This window comes from Megalobrama amblycephala, linkage group LG4 (assembly GCF_018812025.1).
Source record: "Megalobrama amblycephala isolate DHTTF-2021 linkage group LG4, ASM1881202v1, whole genome shotgun sequence".
NCBI lineage: Eukaryota > Metazoa > Chordata > Actinopteri > Cypriniformes > Xenocyprididae > Megalobrama > Megalobrama amblycephala.
Genome location: NC_063047.1, coordinates 51,351,908 through 51,371,638, shown reverse-complemented (window position 1 = coordinate 51,371,638; position 19,731 = coordinate 51,351,908). Strand labels below are relative to the sequence as shown.

The 19,731-nt window shown below is 37.6% G+C and overlaps 1 protein-coding gene across 5 annotated transcripts in view; it reads right to left on the bottom strand.

Annotated features, from left to right (window-relative positions):
* Positions 1–10,627: 10,627 nt before the first annotated feature.
* Positions 10,628–19,731, bottom strand: part of prrc2b (proline-rich coiled-coil 2B) — a 34,294-nt gene continuing 25,190 nt past the window's right edge. For 2 of the 5 annotated variants that reach the window (XM_048189889.1, XM_048189890.1), the window contains exons 26-30: positions 18,604–18,768; positions 18,271–18,350; positions 14,974–15,061; positions 14,704–14,898; positions 10,628–12,455 (exon numbers count right to left, since the gene is read on the bottom strand). In XM_048189889.1, coding sequence (XP_048045846.1) covers positions 12,294–12,455; positions 14,704–14,898; positions 14,974–15,061; positions 18,271–18,350; positions 18,604–18,768 — 690 coding nt within the window. In that variant the 3' untranslated portion in view covers positions 10,628–12,293. Of the gene's footprint in view, positions 12,456–14,679; positions 15,062–18,270; positions 18,351–18,603; positions 18,769–19,731 lie in introns of all 5 variants that reach the window. The other 3 variants (XM_048189887.1, XM_048189888.1, XM_048189891.1) reach the window with 2 other exon arrangements.

Below are 19,731 nucleotides of genomic sequence, written 5' to 3'. Positions count from 1 at the left end.
ACAGCAGTGATGAGGAGAGAGAAGCAAACCTCTGATAAAGCGTCCCGCAGGTCCACGGCCGACAGACGGATGTGCTCCAGTTTATCAGTGTGTTCCTTGAGTCTGTCCTCCAGCTCCTGCATCATCATCAGACCTTCATCGGCCTTCAGCGTGTGTCTGCCGGACATTCCTCACACAAACAACACAATTCACACTCATTCATATGTCATTTTGCTCATTTGATTACGCTTTCAGCTGCCAGTCGTACCAGTGCTCAACTGCAAAATAACATGCATCATCACTGCCACATTTGCACTGTAAATTTGTCACAAAAACCAAACTATACATCACAGCCTTTTCATTTACAGATATCTATGGAAGCTTGTTTCTACTACAGAATAAATAATTGCATCATTATAGTTAAATGTAAATTGCAAGTTTACATCATTTTCTTGCATACGCATGGGTTTTGATGGCATAGTTACACATCAACCTCTACAGTGGACACTAGTGCATAAAAATCCTATACATTGCCACCTAGTGGCAAGCTGTTGTTTGTCAATTTTTTTTGCCCTTTAAACCAAGATTGTCAATGGCCAGTCAGAAATGCAAAGTTGCTCCGGAATATCCATCCATTCCTTCTATCCTAAAAGACTCTTGCAGGTAAAAAAAAAAAAAAAGTAGCATCAAGCAACATCTAATGAGTCACATCACAGTTAAATTGTCCGAGTAATGATTTTAGATTGGGAGGAAATTCTGATTAATCATCTGTCCACTAAAGTGGACATCATGCGTCAATAGCTCAGCTATATTTCAGCTACAATTCATACTATTACTGTGAGACTTGTTTTTGAAAATACTTAAATCTACAGTAATTTTTTTGACTGTAAATAAGTGTATTTGTGTTATTTGAATGTAATTTGCATTAACATCAAAAAGTAATCTGATTACATAATGTACGTTACAAGTAATTACAAGTAGTGTATGCTACTTGTAATGCATTACTCGTTACATCAAGAAAGTAATCTGATTCAGTAATGTGCGATTGATCAACACACGCCTCAAGAGCAGCGGGACTTTTATTATGACACAGTCGCCGGCGCCACTTCCGCTTTTCCGGTCATGAGTATGAGGTAACGCAGCTCTATTTATTATATTAGATACATTTGACTGTGTTGAAAATGATGTTATAACGTTACTCTGTGCGTTCGCTCGGCGGCTGCTGTGAGACACTGTTACACACTGCAGTAAGATAGATCGATTTTATCATATTAAATGCTGGATGGCTTGTGTTGATAAATGGCATGCAATTAATTTTAAAACGTATTGTATGATGGAGAAAATGCTGTATTACTGTTACTAAAAATAAAGCTGCATCTGATTATGCTATGTTAGCTACTTCACAAAATAGTGTTTTTCTCTGAGGCATGGTAAAGCATGGTACTCACAAAAAAAAAAAAAATCAAGAAAATTAGATTTAAACAATATGACTAAACGTGTTGAGCTATATAACAACAATAAGTTTTCTGTCTATAAATATATCAAAACAGTTGTTCAGTTGTCTATTAAAACATGTAAATATTAAAGTGTCTTTGGTGTTTCCATGGTTTCTACAAAATAAAACCGGAAACCGAGGGTAACGCGGGTATGACGCCATTGACAGGCGACTCCTCACACGTCCCGGAGCCTTGGTTAAAATTGCAATTTTCTCACGATTTACAAATAGTTGCAAACATTTGGGATATTGTAAGTACTCAAGTGAATAAAATATATAACACTGGCCTAGTGGTTTTTATATTTTACTGCAAAATTCTTACATATTGCACCTTTAACACAGTATCTCTTCAGTTTAAACCATAAACGCATAGGCCTACTGTCTACTGTCTCAAAAATGTGTGTAAAAAAAATTATTTCAAATCTTGTTTTTCATAGACTTAAAGCAACAAAACATAGCCTAGGAGGGAAAATCCTGACTGAGGTTAACATGATTCATAATCATGCATGAAAGGGTTAAAATTAAAACACTATACTGTTAAAATGATACAACATGAGTGTTATGAATGTAATACCTTTGCTCTGACTAAAAGTCTGTTATAAATATAACAGTGTTTGAATTAATGTTTCTGAATATGATATCGATAACATTCTTCGATCCGTTAGCAGTCACACAATTAAAAAAAATAAATAAAAAAAAATAAATAGCCTAGAAGTTGTAAAGATTATTGTAGAATGTTTTACAAAAAAAAAAAAAAAAACGCTTTTCATATTACTTGTCGTTTCTTTGTAATTATTTGTGAAATGTACTGGCAATTTCTGAGTGAAAATTGTTTCGGAGCAAAACAATAACTGCATCTTTGCTAAATTAAACCACGCATCTGTCGCTTTTTGCACAATCCAAAACATTTACGCCACGAGCTGAAAGTTTTCTTGTGAACATTCGCCATCAAACGAGATCTAAAATCACGAACGCACGAGATCAGACCTGCCCGACACACACACACACACACACACACACACACACACACACACACACACACACACACACACACACACACACACACACCACCGCCAGAGAAACTCGTGTCTGAATAAGGATAAAGTTTGGATCCACCCGTGTTGAAATCAGCTCGTCAATATGCGCGATACTCACTGTTCACACGGTTCACCTCTGCTTCTCTTCTGAGAATCTGCTGTAGATCCGGAGGACCGGAAAAATGCGCGGAATTCACTCACCGAGCCACGTCACCAGCCCACAAACTACACACACACACACACACACACACACACACTGTGTGCGTCACGCTGGATAAAAGCATCTGCCAAATATAAAAATGTAAATCATATGTCATATAATTCAGGTCACTAACATAGAAAGATGACCACAAAAAACAAACATTATTTTCTAGTTGGAAGCTGATCTTAACAACAACAACAACAACAACAACAACAACAACAACAACAACAAAACGTTTTGAGTTCAGCTTGGAGTGAGAATTATTCCTGCGGGGGAATAATGATTCATAAGCCTGTGATTTAATATGATTATTTGGATATATATTAGGCTACATGTACATTTTTTTTTAAGGAAAAAAAAATCTCTCTGTTAATGAGGAAATTATTATTAAAGGTTAACAACAAGCCTACACTTGCATATAAGACTAAATATTAATAATAATTTTATAACTTTTTAATTATATAAGAGTAAAAGTATAATGAATATGTAGTGTTTTTTTCCAAATTGCTCCTCTCCAGAGATCATTTTTCATGCTAACTCGTTGAATGGCTTTTCTGAGGTAAATGTGACGTCATGTGATATTGTTCTCAAGCTGTTTTATTGACACACTGACTGAGCGATTACATGAGAGATGATTAATTTCAGTAAGTTGTACTTTTTTCTTTCAAAATAGCCTTGAATGTTCATTCATGATTATTTTGTGCGGTAACTATAGTAGTAAAGAGGATGATCAGTTCACCAGCCCCTTGTGATCTGTCACGCCACATAAAAGAGCACCATACGTTTTTATTGTTTGAATTTCGTAATAAAACTAGTTTGAAAGCTGAGCCTTTGTTTTATATCAAAATTAAAAAGTTATCCATGTGTCCTCATTGATCTACGATGAGAAAATTGAAGTGTGGCGTGAGAACGTGTCATGCTGAAAGTGTGAGAGTTGCAGCCCTGATTTTGAATTCAGTTCAGTTCATTTTTTTTCTCTCGCCCGTAAAGTCAAGTCATCTTTACCTATATAGCGCTTTTACAATGCAGATTGTGACAAAGCAGCTTTAAACACAGATGGTAGTTTATTATCTTGACATTAAGGACAAGATTATGGAAGAATCTGCCCATTTTAAACATGTTTTAAGTTGTAACAAACAAGCAAACAAACACACAAAACATTGACCATTTTATTATTGCAAAGTGTTTGTGAGTGTGAGGCTGCTAACTGCAGAACCAATGGTTAAAGGGATAATAAAATAATAAAGGGATAAAATAATAATTATTATTAGCCCATGATTTACTCACCTTCAAGCTATCATAGGTGGATATGACTATCTTCTTTCAGACGAACACAATCAGAGATATATTTAAAGATATGCTTAGTCCTCCAAGGTTTATAATGGTTGTGAATGGGGGAGGGGGGCTGCGTTTTCAAGTCAAAAAATAATACATCCATCCTTGAAAAAAAGTAATCCATAGGACTTCAGGGGTTAATAAAGGCCTTCTGAAGGGAAGCGATGCAATTTTGCAAGAAAAATATCCATATTTAAAACTTTATAGACTATCAACATAATTAATGAGGTATTTAACATTAATGAAGTAATGTTTATCTAATGTTATGCTAATATACTTCCTACATTTCTCCATAAAACATTATAAATCTCTGAAATATATAAAAAAAAAAATGTGGTGCCCTTTCAGAATAGATTAATTAATATTTCAAATATATTTAAGAACACCAATGTCACAATTTCAGTCATTCCCGGACTCCATTTCCCATAATCCCCCCTGCCAATCACCTGCACTCACTCCACCAATCAGCAATCACCCACACCCAGCCGCAGCACATTACCTGGACTATTTAAGCCACTCTCATTCTCACACTCTTTGCGAGGTTTTGTATTACTATGGTTTGCATTTCTGAGCGTTTGTCATTGTTGACCCAGTCTGTTTCCCGTGTACGATTCTCGGCTGCCTGCCCTTTGGATTATTTGCTCTGTCTGGGACTTGTGACTGATATCTACCTGCCCTGACTTACTGCCTGATCTTCAACCACGAATTTGTCTTTCCTTTGCCGTACCTGTTTGCTACTGTTTGACCATTGCCTGTTTGATCACGAGATCTGTTCAGTAAAGCCTGCACATGGATCCCACATCGTGTCCCATCTCGTTACAATTAGCACCCTGTAAACAGAATATTTTAGATAGAGGCATGTGATAAAGCTTCTGTAAAATGGTGGAAACTGAATACAGCAGGTAAAGTAAGTATTGAATATGTTAACATTTTTATAGTTCCAATGCAGCAATTCACATAAAATTTTGACCAGACGCTAGTATTAGCTCAAGAAATTAGTACAAATAAGGAAATCATAATACTACAATCCATAAAAAAATGTATGTGTAATAAAGTAAAATGACACGGGAAAAAAGTATTGAACACACTAAGAAAAAGCAGTACACTAAGGCAAGGCAAGAAAGCAACAGATTTCACTAAGTAGCTCTACCTACATGTGCAGATAAGAATCATGTTGTTAGGTTAAAAAAAGGCTTACCCACCTCTGAATGCAACTGTTGGACATCTCATGATGGGTAGAGGAAGAGCTCTCCCAAGACTTTCACAACAAGAATTTTGCCGTACATAACAACGGTACTGGTTACAGAAGGATTTTCCAACTCCTAAATGTTCCTGTAAGCACCATTGGGACCATTTTCCACAACTGACAGAAGTCAGAGGGTTAGTCAGAGGAGTAGCCCAAGAACCAAGGATCACTCGAAAAGAGGTTCAGAAAGACTTCAGTTGCCACAGAGAAAACACTATGAAATGCACTCCACCGCCACAGCCTCCATGCACACTCACCACACAAAGCTCCATTATTGAAGAAAATTTTTGAACTCCTGAGAGAACTTAGTGTGGTCAGATGAGACAAAAATCAAACTTTTGGCAACAATAATACTTGCCATGTTTGGAGGAGAAATGGCTCTGCATATGACCCTAAAATACCACACCAACAGTGAAGTTTTTGAGGTGGAAGAATCATGGTATGGTGCCGTTTCTCTTCTCATGGTACTGGCAGAATCAATATTATTGAAGGCAAGATGAATGGAGCCATGTACTGGGAATTTTTGAGATGAATTTGTTACCATCCACCAGGATGATGAAGATGAGACTTTGGTGGGCCTTCCACCACACCAAGGAAAGTTTGAATTGGTTCCAGAAGAAGAATTTTTTTTTTTTTAGAATGTCCCAGTAAATCAGCAGACCTAAACCCAACAGAGCATTTTCTGAAAGGAACTGAAGATCAAAATTCACAAGAGAGAACCAAAAAAGCACTGCAAAAAAGACTTTTTCACCAACTATTAAATGCAATTTCAGTAGTGTGTTCAATACTTTTTTCCTGAGTTATTTCCCTTTATTACACACACTTTTTTATGGATTGTAAAATTATGATTTCTTTGTGTAGATTTCTTAAGTTATCAATGTCTGTTCAAAATGTATGTGAATTGCTGAATTGGAACTAGGTTTATTAAAGCTGCAGTCCGCCCTGGAAGTCTTGTGGAAGAACATTGTAGCCGGAGCTACTTTTCTCTGTGTATGTCTATGGTGAGTCACGCAGTTACTGTGATACTCTGCGGCGGGTCCTACCAGTCCAGTCTGAAATAGCAACCCATGCCGTGGTATTATAAGTTCCATAATGATTCAGGGTTAGACAAAAACACGGTTTGGAAAATGGATTGATGTTGTACATTCTTATTATACAATTTTTGTACATTTTTTAAACAATAAAAGTTACGGACAGCAGCTTTAAAAAAAGTGTTGAGGTATTCTATACTTATTTTACCCACTGTATCAATTGGGAGTTCGTCCTAGACTGAGCCAGCTAGTATTGTGTAATAAGTTTTCTAGTTAAACACCGGACATCTGAGATAATCACATAACATAATAAGTCACATAGCGTGAGGGTATCACAAGTTCTAACGTACATGCCATTAATTAATTTAAACTGTTAATTTCTCTCGTGACACACTCTCTCGCACACTGTCGCTCTCTCGCACTGCGTTCGCTTCGCTTTTGTCCAGTCTGGCGCGTCAGTGTTGCGTACGGTGGCCGAGAAGTGCAAAACAAATTACAATCACAAAAACAAAATAAAAAATCCAAAAACAAAACAAAATATAAATGCAATGGCAAGTCTAAAACAAATGAACACAAATTGTAATTCACAATATTAAAGGGTTAGTTCACCCAAAAATAAAAATGTAATTTATTACTCACCCTCATGCCGTTCCACACCCGTGAGACCTTCGTTAATCTTTGCGAAGGGTCAATTGGGAACAACAGCAACTCAGCCGTGAAGTGGTGGGCCACGTAAAAATCACAGAGCGGGGTCAGCGCATGCTGAGGTCACAGTGCGCAGAAGTCGCCAACTCTCTGCAGAGTCAATAGCTACAGACCTCCAAACTTCATGTGGCCTTCAGATTAGCTCAAGAACAGTGTGTAGAGAGCTTCATGGAATGGGTTTCCATGGCCGAGCAGCTGCATCCAAGCTTTACATCACCAAGTGCAATGCAAAGCGTGGGATGCAGTGGTGTAAAGCACGGCGCCACTGGACTCTAGAGCAGTGGAGACGTGTTCTCTGGAGTGACCAATCACACTTCTCTGTCTGGCAATCCGATGGACGAATCTGGGTTTGGCGGTTGCCAGGAGAACGGTACTTGCCTGACTGCATTGTGTCAAGTGTAAAGTTTGGTGGGGGGGATTATGGTGTGGGGTTGTTTTTCAGGGGTTGGGCTTGAACCCTTAGTTCCAGTGAAAGGAACTCTTAATGCTTCAGCATACCAAGACATTATGGACAATTTCATGCTTCCAACTTTGTGGGAACAGTTTGGGGATGATCCCTTCCTGCTCCAACATGACTGCGCATCAGTGCACAAAGCAAGGTCCATAAAGACATGGATGAGAGAGTTTGGTGTGGAGGAACTTGACTGGCCTGCACAGAGTCCTGACCTCAACCCGATTGAACACCTTTGGGATGAATTAGAGCGGAGACTGTGAGCCAGGCCTTCCCGCCAACATCACTGCCTGACCTCACAAATGCGCTTCTAGAAGAATGGTCAAAAATTCCCATAAACACACTCATAAACCTTGTGGAAAGCCTTCCCAGAAGAGTTGAGGCTGTTATAGCTGCAAAGGGAGGGCCAACTCCATATTAAACCATACAGATTAAGAATGGGATTTCATTAAAGTTCATGTGCACATAAAGGCAGACGTACCAACACTTTTGCCAATTTAGTGTAATTAATATCACATGTGAAAAAAAATAAATAAATAAATAAACAGCACTCTTGCTTGTATTATTAAGACAAAAGAGGGGCATTTTGGAATTTTAGGGGCATTAAAACTGCATTCTAAATGTGTTTTGTTTGTTTTGTTTTGTTTTTTGCATACTCGATAATGTCAGCTTGAAGCCTCGCACATCATTAAAAACAAGCTCTGATATTACACATGCACACGTGAATCGACCATAAACTGTAATAAAAAAAAAAAATAAATAAAATAAAAAAAAAAAGATGGACAAAGCGACGCCGCTTCCTTCTGTTGTAATGAACTGAATGTAAAACGTACGACGATGGGCACTGACACATTAAAGGGTTAGTTCACCCAGAAATGAAAATTCTGTCATTTATTACTCACCCTCATGCCGTTCCACACCCGTAAGACCTTCATTCATCCGATGGCTCAGTGAGGCCTGCATAGCCAGCAATGACATTTCCTCTCTCAAGATCCATAAATGTACTAAAAACATATTTAAATCAGTTCATGTGAGTACGGTGAAAAATAACCAGTCTCTGGTATCACATCTATTTCTTTGTAAATTCACTGTCCTATTCATTCATGTATTTTTTTTTTTTTGTACAATACTGTAATGTTCATTATCTGTAAATGTTTATTCTGACTTTATACTTTATATATGTTTTATTCGTAAATGGTATTTTTGTTATTTATGTGTACTGGAAGGTTCAATATCAAGGTTGAACAGTTGTAAATAAAGCTCTTTCTGAGTCTGAAATATTTTTGTTACTTGCAAATAATTTTTTAATCAAATACTTTTTAAACTTCTAGTGTAGTTACAACATCAGTAGGCCATGCTAAAACAGGAGAGGAAAAAAATTCAACTATGTGCCACTGAAAATACACCATCCTCTACAGACAATTTTAAAGTTTATTTTGAAAGTCCTTTTTGTATTATAATACGAAAATGTTATTGGGAAGCGACCATTTCATGAATCCATTGACAATGACAATTTTAATCACTATGATAAACCCCCTTTTCAAGGATACTTCAAAGAAAATGTATATATGTAAAACAATCTGTCATATTCTCGAGTAAATGGTGAGAAGTATTAACGATGAGATCATTATGGCAGGCTAGCAAACAGTGTAACAAAAAGACCTCAGGTATCCAGTGCTAGTTGACAACATTGTCTTGCTTCCTTTGAAGTTGCAGTGAAAAGACTAGGCGTTATTTTTACTCCACTATATTGACTTCATCAGCTAAATTCACTGTTAGATTAGATTGATTACACTAGCTATTCACTCAAAACATAGCATGCTGAGGACATCTGCTGGTTACAGCCATGTAAATGCAACAAGAACATTTTGCGTCATGTCTAGGGAAAAAAAAAAACTTTACAGTGCAAGTTAATTAGAGGTTACATATAAATTGGGAATAAAACGTATAGTTGCACTTTTTATTGGTGCAGAGATTATATGCATTTTGTAAAATGTTTGCAAATGAAGCACTACAATAATACACTGGTCAAGTGTGTCCCTGTGAGTAAACAAAAGTCTTCACCCCGACTTGAACACTTTGGCCAAACTCTGCAAATACGTCACACAAGTAGACAAGTGGTCAAGTGGGACAGGCCCTACGTCTTCAGGATTGCTTGAAAATTATGGGCTGGTGTGTTTGATTAGGGATGGAACTAAACTCTTCAGGACAGTGGACCTTCAGGACTGAGTTTGGAGACCCCTGGATTAGGGCATTGGGATGAGCCCTTCAGAGTGGAACACAGGGAATGTTCTAAGGAAAACAAGGAATGAACCCATTCAAAAGCATATGGAGCAGCCTGTTCTCTAATCTCTTTCACGGTACTTTGAGGTCACACATTGATCGGTCGGTGCAGCGCTGCATTAAGTCAAACACCTTTGAGTCATTGAATCATTCAATTAATGATTGTCCAAAACTGCTGATTCATCCAGTAATAAAACTAGTGGAATCTTTAGGCTTGTTCGAGATGAATCAGCGCTGCACAGGCCGATCGGCGTATGACATCAAAGTACCACGAGAGCGATTGGAGAGCATACGACTCCTTATGCTTTTGAATTGCTCTCGCTGTACTTTCATGTCATATGCCGATTGGTCTGCACAGCGCTGATGCATCTCGAACGAGCCTTTTGAGTCACTTAATCAGTCAAAAAATTCTGATTCATCCAGTAACAAAAACAGCAAAGTCTTTGAGTAATAGAATCATTTACTGGATGAATCAGAGCTTTTGAACAAATCATTTAATGAAACAAGTGAAGTCTTTGAGTCATTGAATCATTCACTCAAAAACGCTGATTCATCCAGTAATGAAATAAGTGAAGTTTGTTTAGTTGTATATTCCTTATTGTGGGTGAATTGTGATCTCTATTAAGCAGTATTGTGAAGTAATAAAACAGAACTAGAGTTGGAAAGTTTGATTCATTTCTGATAGTTGGTTCAAACACGTTCAATGAAATTGAACTTTAAAAGTTAAAAATGTTCATAGAAAAACAGCAATGTTTACCTACATATATTTTTACAGTGTAGTTGCATTGGTCCACATAAAATTATAAAGGTCATTCTTTGATTTCAAACCTCACATGGGTAATGGGAATACAAACAACGATCCGTCTTTGAAAAAAGCACAATCTGCTTTATTTCTCTCTTGTTGAGATCATTTCCAATAAAAGGGCAAATATGGTCACACATTTAATAGGATAAACAACACTGAGTGATAAATATCTGCAGGGAAAACAGACCCCTAAAAATAAACGTAAAAGTGAGTAAATCCATCACTGGCCCTTTAAATACAAGTCTAACAAAAGCGAAAGGGCAAATAATGAGTCTGTACAGATATTCGGCGATCATCAAGAAGCAAATGAACCTCTAAAATACCCATGAGCACTGGAGAAATCATTTTAAAAAGGCATTTCAGATGTGCAACAATTCACCCAAAATGAAAAGGACGAGTTGCGATTGCAGTAATGATCCAATAGCGAAGACGAATGAATGTGCTGATGGTTATAGTTCTGTACAGCTGTAGTGTAACGAAGCACCGTCAAAACAAGACACTTCCTGCGCACTTCATATATTCAATCATGATCCCTGTGAGACAGCAACATCTACAACACAAGCACTCGTTCCACATCAGACGCACATTTGGACCCTGATTGTTACAGAAAGGCTGTTTATTGCTTGTGCCACTCCAGTGACTGACAGACCGCAAAAACTGGAACTCAAAGCAGAAGGTAAAGGGTTTCTGGACCAAATCAATTCGTCAAACGTACTGTAACAGTTTCCCATCAGCGGCCCAACAACACATTAGACGAGAGGCCAAATATCCCACCCACCCCAAACACAGAGTGAGCTGTTGCTCATGCTGCTGCCTTCAACATGTTTATTCCACACACACCGCCACTCGAGCGCCATCATGCAACATCTTTAAGGAACAAATGTTGCTTTGCATTTACATAACACATGAAAAGCAGCTGTAAAATAAGAGAGTTCAGCAAAGATGCTCACTTTGTGTCCACGTTTAGATTGAATAATGTCCTCAAATTTGGGTTTAAACTTTTTTTTTATTGAATAAAAGGTGTTTTTTAATAATAATAGAGCAAATAGGCATGATTGCTTATATATATATATATATATATATATATATATATATATATATATATATATATATATATATATATATATATATATATATATATATATATATATATATATATATATATATATATATATATATATATATATATATAAAAAAAGAAGTTAAAACTCCGTGGTACCCAGTAAAAATGACTAAAGCCTCACACTGGAGCTCATGTTGATCTGCCATGTCAATCAAAACCTGGAGTCCAATCAGCTGGCTCGGTTTGGCAATGTGGGCGGGAGCTGAAAGGGGAGATGCGCTTCTTGTTTTGCTGTTTGCAGACTTTGATGGAGAGAGAGAAAGAGTGAGACAACCGGGATTCGTTTGTGACTTTTTTGAACCGTTATTCTTCACTTTTGAAATGTCAAATAAAATGTAAATAAATAAAGCTGATCTTGAAAAGTCTGCGCAGAAAAGTCCAAAACTATTGTGTCTATTTATATATATATATATATATATAGTATACATTTATATATAGATATTCATATCTCTCTATGTGATGTTTATTAATGTATTCCGATTTATTTGTGGGGTTGGTGATCCTGTGCGTCAGTCCAGTGAGAAAGAGAGAGAGAGAGAGAGCGAGAGAGGAAGAGGAAGTCCTACAGACAGCCGGGTCATGTGATCATGAGGTCCATTTATCAGGCTTTGCCTTCCTCCACTTTGACCGACTGTGGTTTGATGGCTCCGGTTCGAGCAGCTTTGACCTGTACTGACGGCAGCTGCTCTTGTAGCTTGCTGGGAATCGCTGAAGAGCTCTTGGCGTCGCCGACGGCCTGACGCGCATCACGCAGAGCCTTGGCCTGTACCAAACACAACAGACGCCTTACAGTCACTTCGTTAACACGAACAAGTCAAAGCTTTGATTAAAACAGCTGCTTCAAATGACTATCCCTGAACACAAGACTAGGGTAATATGCTGAACAAAAAGAAAACATACATGGTGAATTTAGCATCAAATGTGCTCTTTTTATTTCATTAGAATGGTTTCTCTGAATGCAGGTCATATTTTCACTATGAATTATATGCTGGTCCATTAAAATAATTACATATTCATCCATATGTTTATTTAGAGAGACACTGTTTTCTCAGATTCTTAAATAATATGTGCTGAACTTCATAAAAAACAAAACAAAAACAAAAAACAGTAAAATATTAAGATTAGGGCTGGGCGATATGGCCAAAAATATCATATTTCTTCCAAATCATTCGATTCTGATACTCATCACTGTTAATTTTATAGCATTAAAGTGGAAGGAAATGCATTGCACATGTCTGTAATTTTTATACTGTACAAATTAAACAAAGTACGGATTTTACCAGCATATTTTATCAGCAACACTTTACAATAAAAGGTTCTATTTGTTAACATTAGTTAACTATAATAACTGTCAAGAGATTAAAATTTACATGTGCCAAATAATTAAATCAATTTTCCAGAAATTACCCACCAAAAGATCATTATTAACATCATTGTTTTAGATGAGAAAAGCACTGAATAGACCTTACAAAAAGGAGCTTTAGAAAGAAATATTTTGATTCAACATTACACAAACGTTTAAAGCTACAATGTGGCCATACTATTTTTTTTTTCTGAAGCTGTAACAAGTGGCATTTAGATATAATATGAATGAAAAATTAAATTATATTCTAAATATGAAACTAAAACTGCCAGTAGGACTTAACGAGTGAGTCATTGAATAATTCATTCAACCGATTCATTATAGCATCCAGAAATGTAGCCAGTAGGATTGTTCGAGATGCATCGGTGCTGAGCAGACCGATCGGCATATGACATCAAAGTACCGCAAGAGCAATTGAAGAGCAAACGACTCCTTATGCTTTTGAATCCCTCTTGCTGTACTTTGATGTCATGCACTGATCGATCTGCGCAGTGCAAATGCATCTCGACTTATGAACGAGTCACTGAATCACTCGCTGCAGATTCATTCAGGAAAGAAACATCACTGCGTGTCACTCGGAGACACAAAAGTTCTGCTGCGACTATGTTTGGAACTATTTTCATTGGCCAAATTGAACGAAAACAGACAAAATTATGTTTAAAGTTTAACAATTGTTTATTGAACTATTATATATCACATTTGCAATCATGCAGATATTCGGGGTAAAACAGCACTCTTGCTCAAGTGATGCTGCTAAACTATCATATGATATACATATAGGACAAAAAAAGGGCATCTTTTGCCCCATATTTAGAATTTTAGTGTTATTTTGAATATTTATTGGACCCGAGTTAACTAAAAATGAACAGTTACTAATACTAATGTTAACAAAAATGAAACACAGTAGCAAACATTGTTCATTGTGAGGTGATTCATGAAGTAGCATTAAAGCGAGAGTTCACTCAAAAATGACAATTATCCCATGATTTACTCACCCTAAAGCCATCCAAGCGGTATATGACTATCTTCTTTCAGAATCAGAGATATATTTAAAAATATCCTTCTTCCAAGCTTTATAATGGTAGTGAACTGGGGGTGAGATTTTGAAGGGGGGGGAAAAGCACCCGTCCATCATAAATATAATCCATACGGCTCCAGGGGGTTAATAAAGGCCTTCTGAAGTGAAGCAATGAACCCATCACTTTGCTTCAGAAGGCTTTTATTTAACCTCCTGGAGACATTTGAATTACTTTTATGATAGATCGATGCTTTTTTTTTCTCTTTTTTTTTGAACACCACCATTATAAAGCTTGGATATTTTTAAATATATCTTTGATTGTGTTCATCTGAAAGAATAAAGTCATATACACCTAGGATGGCTTGAGGGTGAGTAAAATCATTGGATAATTTTCATTCGAGTGAACTCTCTCTTTAACTATTGGGACCTTTTTATAAAGCAATGCCATTTTTTTAAGCACCCAGCCCTAATCAAGCTCTTCCAGCATCAGGTCTCATTCATTAGACATAAAGCTTCATATTTACTGGTTTGCACCATGGTTTTGACATTTCAGAAAAACATGGCACAGAATGAAAATAAGAAAGGAAGTGGATTAAATGAAATTACCTATGATCACAGTGGGTGGCTCACCTTCATCCCGTCCTCAGGGCCCTTCCCAGCAGGCTCAGGGTTGGAGGGGGGCGGCTCGCGCCCGGGGCCGGGGTAGGGCGGAGAGCGGATGATGACCTTGTTAACCTGCATGACGGGCCGCTGGATGGGGTTGGGGAAGGGGCCGCTGGTGGGGGGTCTCATGTGCATGACCATGCTGCCCTGAGGGGCCGACACCTGCAGCAGAGCACAGACGGGTCGGCCACATGTACCGTGAGGTTTACTAAAGCAACGAGATGCTGCGCTGAATACCTGCTGCGTGTAATGTCCTGGAAGAGAGACGACCGCTGTAGGGGCTCCGGGTCCAGAGGGTTTCCCGCTAGGACTGGCCGAACCGGGTCTGAAGGGCAACAGAGAACTCATCAATGAGCAAAGATGTAGGAAAGCATTCCTGTGACTAAACACTCAGCAATTTAATAATTGATTTATTCCAGTTCTTTTTGAGGTGCATGTCTATTACACACCACATACACACTGTAAAGTTTCAGGAGTAACAACCACATTTAAACGCAGGAGTGAATCTCCTAAATGATCAGCGAGTGTCTGTACAAAATACAACTCGCTCCTGAAACTCCGATGATTGATATAGATCTCATCGGGCCGAACAACTTTCACATTCTAAGTCATATGCCAGCCCAACAGGAAATCGATATACTTTTCCTAAGGGAATCATCCGATCGCAACCAAACTCAGTCAGCATGAAATCAAGACACCGAGGATGCTAAATTGCATGCAGATTTTTGATACCTCGAAAGCTTTGGCCGTGGCACTGAAACAAATTTATGGCAGGAAAAGGGAATTGTGTTATAACTTCTGCGCACATTACCTGATTTTGATGAAAACAAACTCTGTGATCATTGTAGGAGGCTGATCACATGGATGTGACCTTATTTTTACCCAATTTGCTTCAAATTTTGTTTGAACGTGCCAAGACATGGCAGATGTAAATGTAAAAGGAGTCTTGATATCTTAAACGCTGTTGCCATGGCAACACAAACTTTTATAATATTTTTGGATGTTTTTGAGGCTCTTAGCATGCTTCAAATTGCATGATACTTGACACGTCAAAGTTGTCAGCCAGTAGACATGGGCAAAGCCTTATAAATGGGCAGGGAGGAGGAACTCTATAGCGCCATCTTTTGGCAAAAGTTGGGGAGGTTAGTTTTACTAATAGTCACCAAACTCTGTACATATATTGTTCTCATCAAGCCAGACAACTTTCTATTTTACGGTCATTAGCTTAGACCAACAGGAAGTCAGATATTTTGGTTTGAATGTGGATTTTTTGAATAATCAGGCTCAGAGTTTTTAAGTACTCATCACAGGAGATTCATGCAATCGCCACCAAACTCGGTTAACATTAAATAAAGACACTGAAGATGCTAAATTGCGAACAATTATATGATATCTTGAACAGTGTTGCCATGGCGAGGGATTAAATTAAAGACAAAAAAGGAGGAAACAGGAAGTGTCTCACATCTTGTAAAATCATTATTTGATTTAAATTAAATTAAGATTGCATGTTGCCTGCCATGCACAGGTTTCCTTAAGCCCCCAGGGTGGTGGTGGTGCTGGGGCTTGGCCCGTCATTGCTGCTTGCAGCTATATTTTAGTCTTATTTCAATACAAAACATTTGGATTTATTTTGGTTTATTATGGGCTTGTAGTTCACTGTTTATTCCTATCAAGATCTGGCAACACAAATTAGTTGAGGTACAACATCTTTCCCTGTGTTTTTTTTTTAAATAAACAACAACATTTAAATACATCATTAACAACTAGTTCAGTTCCATACAACCTTCAGGGGCCAAGCACCAAAGGCTCGAAGTTAGTTTTCTTATTATTATTCTTTTGCTATTGAAGTCTATGGCATTTCATGGAACCGTTTGTGGGAAAACTATGAAATTTGGCACACTGATAGAGGAGAGTCTGAACCAGAGCAATTCTGGAGTGTGTAACTCAATCCCTCTAGCGCCACCAACTATCCAAATTTGCACTTGCATCTATGTTAAAAACCTCAGAACCATAAGGGCTAGAAACAAATTTATTTTTTCCTCTGATTTCTTGGCTAAAGACGATTTGATTGTTTCTCATCCTAGATGGTTTGAGCAATTTTAACCAAAATTGGCTCAGAACATCTTCAGAGTATGCTGGCAAAAAGTTTAAAAACTTATAAACCCAACAGTTCTCAAATAACGCACAAACAAAGAGCACGGCAAATTGGATGCAAGGCTACAGCTTAACAACGTTTTAGATAAATCTTGGTACATGTTATCACAAGCATGATCTGAGGCTACATGCAGCGCCACCTGCTGGTCAAGAGATTAAAAAAAATATAATAATTTTTGATTATAACTTATGAACAGTTTGCCAAAAAACCATAAAATGGCCTCTTTAGATTTAGTCCAGCATAAAGTCGATTGATTCCCAATTTTCCCATGTCAGCCATTTTGAATTTTGCCATAAAATGCTGTATTTTATGAACGCATTAGTGCATTGTTACAAAACTTGGTATGTGTCATTGGGACCATCCCCTGAAGGTATTCCGAGTTTCAGAACAGCACCACCTTCAGCTCAAAATGTCAATGAAATTTCAAAAAATGCTAAGAGCATTTTTTGTTTAATCATTTAATCATTTAAATGATGCCATATTTGGTTGAACTTACTATCTGCCATTTTTAATTTCTTTGAAAACCTTTTATAAACTCAGCCCATTTTGGTGAAAGTCAGACCAACGGTCTAAGATCGGACCATGCAAGCAAAAAGTTTTGATTCAACAGTTTTCGAATAACGCATCAACAAATTTGATGGCATGGTGCCAAGCTGATTCTGAGGATGTAACTCTGCAATGCGTTGGCATAATAGGCTTGTTCGAGATGCATCGGCGCTGAGGCGAACAATTGGCGTATTACATCAAAGTACCGCAAGAGCGTTTAAGACCCGCAAACTACCTTTTGAATCGCTCGTGGTACTTGATGTCATACACCGATCGGTCTGCGCAGCACTGATGCATCTCGAACAAGCCTAATGACACCAAACTTTGCATGTGTCATTGTCTCCACACAATATCACTTTGGCAACAGCGTCACCTATTGATCAAAAATGATAAACAATTTAATCCCATTACAAATTTTTTGATTTTTTGACAAAAATTATCTAAAAATGTCTTTAATTTCAATTGCAGCTCTGAAGCCCCCAGCCATGCTTGTATAACTCATGCCTTTTTGTGATTGATCCTTTAATTGCTATATTTGTAAATGCAGTTGTACTACCTGCGTTTTTCAGAAGTTACCTCTGTACAGAACAGGATTAAGCACTAAAAGGTGAACAGACAACTGTATTTAGCTGCAGTGTGTGTACATGGCCTTAGTGTTTGTCTATAGTGTTAATTACAGTACACTTAAACAGTGTTCACAATACATAATATATATAAAGTTACCCGTACATTGTCGGCAAATACACTTAATACTTGTCAAACAAGGCTCTTGATGAAGGTGTGAGACTTCAGGTCATTGTACTGTAGGTGGAGTGTGTGAAATGTCCGCTCACCTGTAGGAGCCGCTGGGTATTCCAGGTGAGTGGTTGGGCTTATCAGAAAACTGAAATCCTTTCATGTCCATCTGGGAAGGCTGCAGGATGAACACGATTTATCAGATACGGTGTGTAAATAATACAAAGGAAGACATCGGACACTGAGGGATGTTCACATGCATTAAAGTTTCATCGACTGTAATCAATTCAATCTGACTTCACATTGAAATTTGTTTATATGACCCCTAAACATTGCAATCCGATCCACACATTCGAGTACATGTGCATTGCATGCATTCCAAATGAAGCTTCAGTGCAAGCGCCATGTTCTGATGTTTCCCCATCACTCACCTCCCTGCTGCTCATGATGGGCGGCTGTGATCCGGGAGGCATCATGCGGCGCGGAGCTCCTACAGACAGGTTCTGGTTCTGCTGGAGCTGGATGGACTGGGGCAGAATGAGGTGCTGCTGGGCCGAGCCGTATCGCAGCTGAGATCCAGGCATGGGCATCGTCACCTGAACACACAAACCGCAAAGTCAATAGAGTAGCACCATGTTTAAGTTTTGATAGGAATGGAAAGAAGGCTGTGAGGGACAGAATACAGGGCCGTACTGTTGTTTAACAGCATACTGATTGTTCAGCTGACGAACAATTAAGTAGACAAAACTCCATTAAATAGTTTTGAATGTTGTGAGTTGTGAAAATTAAGTGATCTAGTACCTTTACACAGTGAGCGGCATTGTAAAGACTGTACGTCTGTCACGTTTAATCTATTTAATCAACATTAAATTCAATACGGTGTCTAACCTGACTAAGGTCTGTGTGCACGTCGATTTCAAACGAATATTACGGCCTTGTAAAGTCGGATTAGTTTTTTTCCAAATTCAGTTTTTTCCGTTCTCATTTTCCTGGACTTCGATGTACTGGTTAAATTAAATGAAAGCACCCAAAAAAGCAAATCTAGTTTAAATCATGAAACACACTTTTCTTTTTTTCTTTTTTTTTTAAAACAAAAATAAATTTTTAGGGCCCTTTGTAATGTGTTTTATTTTTCCCCAAATTCTGTGTTTTTCCATTTTAATTTTTCTGGATTCTGTTTTAATGGTTTAAATAAAATGAAGCAAGCAATTCATAAACTTTAACAACTGAACAGAATTCTGTTGTGTTTTAATTTTTCTGGATTTATGATCAAAAATGGTGGCAATCAATCAAAAAACACTAAGAATTTAATAAACCTGTGTAATCACATGAAAAATTAAAAGTTCTTTATTTTTTTGGCAAAAAAATAATTCTGCAAACAGAGGTTTTGTGTTAAAATTAAAACAGAAGGAAAAGTGTGATTATTTAGTTTTAAGATTATATTATTACTATTTGAGAAGTAAATTCTACTGTACCATAGTTACATATTTCTGTTACAATATCTTCAAGTTAAACCAAACTTTTATTTTGGCGGGTTGTGGTGAAGAGCTGCGAGTTTC